This window comes from Galeopterus variegatus, unplaced genomic scaffold (assembly GCF_000696425.1).
Source record: "Galeopterus variegatus unplaced genomic scaffold, G_variegatus-3.0.2 Scaffold3193, whole genome shotgun sequence".
In the NCBI taxonomy this organism is placed as follows: Eukaryota; Metazoa; Chordata; class Mammalia; order Dermoptera; family Cynocephalidae; genus Galeopterus; species Galeopterus variegatus.
In genome coordinates this window covers 28,878-32,092 of record NW_007729304.1, presented here as the reverse complement: position 1 = coordinate 32,092, position 3,215 = coordinate 28,878, and the positions used below count along the sequence as shown (strand labels likewise).

The 3,215-nt window shown below is 57.6% G+C and overlaps 1 protein-coding gene across 1 annotated transcript in view; it reads left to right on the top strand.

Moving 5' to 3' along the window:
• Nucleotides 1–2,842, top strand: part of PITX1 (paired-like homeodomain 1) — a 6,263-nt gene extending 3,421 nt beyond the window's left edge. The window contains exon 3 of the mRNA XM_008584272.1: nt 1,364–2,842. Coding sequence (XP_008582494.1) covers nt 1,364–1,906 — 543 coding nt within the window. The 3' untranslated portion in view covers nt 1,907–2,842. The remainder of the gene's footprint in view (nt 1–1,363) is intronic.
• The last annotated feature ends 373 nt before the right edge of the window (nt 2,843–3,215 follow it).

Sequence of the window (3,215 nt, the reverse complement as noted above, 5' to 3'; positions counted from 1 at the left end):
GGGGGGGGGGGGGGGGGGGGGCGTTCTGGTGGCCAAGTGGCCCTCCCTGTCCCTTTTGAGATGCAAGGTCTCAGATTCAAGACCAGATTGCATTCTCCTTCCTCTCATCCGTTTGGTTCCCAGTAAACACATGGCTTTCCTGCCAGAGCAGCAAGAAAATCATTTCTTCTCTGGGTGCGCAAATATTTAATCAGATCATTGGGAACACCTCCCAAGTCAGACCAAAGTCCCACCTAGCCCACAGACTCCCTGCTATAACCCCAGCCCTCACCCCTCCCCAGTCAGGCTGGCCAGCCCGGTGGGACTCGGAGTGAGGACACAGCACTCAGTAATCCTGAACTCACTAATCCCGCCCGGGTTTATGGTGGTAGGGGTGGGGTGGAGGTGGAATCAGGCAGTGGCAGTGCTGGGGACTGGGGAAAGGTGAGATTCAACTGTCCGGTAAACTAGCTCAGGAAACTCAGCCCAAGCTGGAGAAGGATCCGAGAGGGCAGGGGACATGCGGTAGGCAGAGAGGTGAGGATCGGGGAGGATCTGAGAGTTGGGAAAGAGGTCCTTACCAAATTTTGTGGAAGAAAAATGGAGGGACATTAGAGAGAAACTAGTAAGAAATGAAAGGAAATTAAATGTTTGTGAAGAAACATTTGACATATATTTAGGTGGCAAGAAAGAAATTAAATATTTAAGGGAGAAGCAGAAGGATTCAGTATGGAGAAAAAAATCAACTATTTTAGGGAAACAGTGAAGGTCAGATATTTGGAAAGAAGGAAGAAGCTAAATATTTGAGGAAGAATCAAAAAGATCAAAAGTGGGGGATAAAGAAAATAGTTTGAAGGGTAAGAAAGAGGTTCAGATAGCGGGTGGACCGAACGAAAATAAACATTTGGGAAATGAAATATCTAATATTGCCAATAAAGATGAAAACAGACTATTTGAGCGATGAAATAGATTGAAGAGTTGAGTCGGAGAGTCAGATGTTTCAGGAAAGAAAGAGAGAAGAAAAACCATGGAATATTTAGCGGAAAGACAGGAATCCGTTTGGGAGAGAAGACGTTAGGTGGACTGGTTGAGAGAGGAAGAAGGAAAACGAGTATCTGTTAAAACAAAAGAGAATTCGTATTAGGAAAAGAAAAGGGATATAATTTGGGAAAGAGGATAAAGATCGGAAAAAAAAAAAACTAATATTTTCTGGGGACAGGAAAGGAACCATTATAGGGAGAAGGCAGAAGCGGAAACATCGGTGCAAGAAATGAAACGATATTCGGAGAGAAGGAAGCGGGAGGAGGGCGAGGGGTGGCGGGGTGGGGGTGGAGTGCCTTCCCGCCCTCGGCAGCCCTGACCCTGCTCCTGCCTCCTCCCCCAGGTCTGGTTCAAGAACCGGCGAGCCAAGTGGCGGAAGCGCGAACGTAACCAGCAGCTGGACCTGTGCAAAGGCGGCTACGTGCCGCAGTTCAGCGGCTTGGTGCAGCCCTACGAGGACGTGTACGCCGCCGGCTACTCCTACAACAACTGGGCCGCCAAGAGCCTGGCGCCCGCGCCGCTCTCCACCAAGAGCTTCACCTTCTTCAACTCCATGAGCCCGCTGTCGTCGCAGTCCATGTTCTCGGCGCCCAGCTCCATCTCCTCCATGACCATGCCGTCCAGCATGGGCCCGGGCGCCGTGCCCGGCATGCCCAACTCGGGCCTCAACAACATCAACAACCTCACAGGCTCCTCGCTTAACTCGGCCATGTCCCCGGGCGCCTGCCCGTACGGCACACCCGCCTCGCCCTACAGCGTCTACCGGGACACGTGCAACTCGAGCTTGGCCAGCCTGCGGCTCAAGTCCAAGCAGCACTCGTCGTTCGGCTACGGCGGCCTGCAGGGCCCGGCCTCGGGCCTCAACGCGTGCCAGTACAACAGCTGACCGCCCCGCCGCGCCGCGGGCCGGCGCCGAGGACGCACGCAGGGCCCCGGCCGGCCGCGCCCGGGCCTCGCGCCTGCGCAGCCCCTGCCGCCCGCCCCCCACCTCCACGGGGCTTTCGTGTTTGCTTTTCCGGACCCCACTCTGCCCTCCCAAAAGAGAAAAAAGAAAAAAAAAAAAAAAACGCAAAGCAAAGAGACGTCTGAGAAAAGTGCCGCGAAAAAAAATGGATGAGTTGCAATTTCCCTCGGGATGGCGCGGGTGGTGTGTGTTGGTTCCCACGGGCCCCGGAGGCCCACTCCGCGGAGGGGACGCGGCACAGCAGGCGAGCGCCGAGGCCCGGCGGCCCGGAGAGGACGCCCTCGTAGCCCGTGTCCCCTGCGCTGGACCCGGACTGAGCGGCCGCGCCTGCCAACTGGATGTGCGGACCCTGGACGTACCTGGAGTCCCCCGGCCCGTACGAACCAAGACGCCCGCCCTCTCCGAGCTGGGCCCGGCCGAGCGCACCTTAGCTCGATTCGGATCCAAGTTGCAGAGGGCGTTGGGCCGGGGATGACGGTGTCCAGGCCGGGATCGGGAACTTGCCGTGGGACCGCGCGCCGCCTCGGCGGCCCGGAAGAGCCCTCACGGACCCCGCGCCCCGGAGCCGCAGCTGGTAGTGTGGACAAGGCGGGTGGAGGGGAAGGGCTCGTCTCAAAGCACCCCAGCCCCGAGCTTAGCCACAGGCCCAGGCCCTCTGATCCGCTCCGGGCCAGGAGGTGGCCCCTGTCCCGACGAACAGTCCCCTCCTCCCTGCCCGCCGTGCAAGAGTCGAGCCCGGAGAGCGCGGGGCGCGCGCGCCCACTTTGCACACCCGCTCTCCGGCCCGCGCCCCTGTTTACAGCGTCCCTGTGTATGTCGGACTGACTGTATAGAATTATAAATCTGTCTATATCGACTTGTCCATGTACGTCTATTAAAACCATAGTCCGAGCGTGCTAAGCACTGTTGAGCCCTGACTGGTGCACACCCGCTCTCCGGCCCGCGCCCCTGTTTACAGCGTCCCTGTGTATGTCGGACTGACTATAGAATTATAAATCTGTCTATATCGACTTGTCCATGTACGTCTATTAAAACCATAGTCCGAGCGTGCTAAGCACTGTTGAGCCCTGACTGCTTCATTCGTCTGAGGAGGGAGGCGGATAGAAGGGGAACTGCGCCACCCCGGGACCCGCGGGTAGGAGGGAAAGCTGAGGCAGCCCCGCCGGGGTCGCCCTACTCTGACTTCCTCACCACCATTCCTGACCTGCCCAGGCCGGCCTCCGTGAGGGCG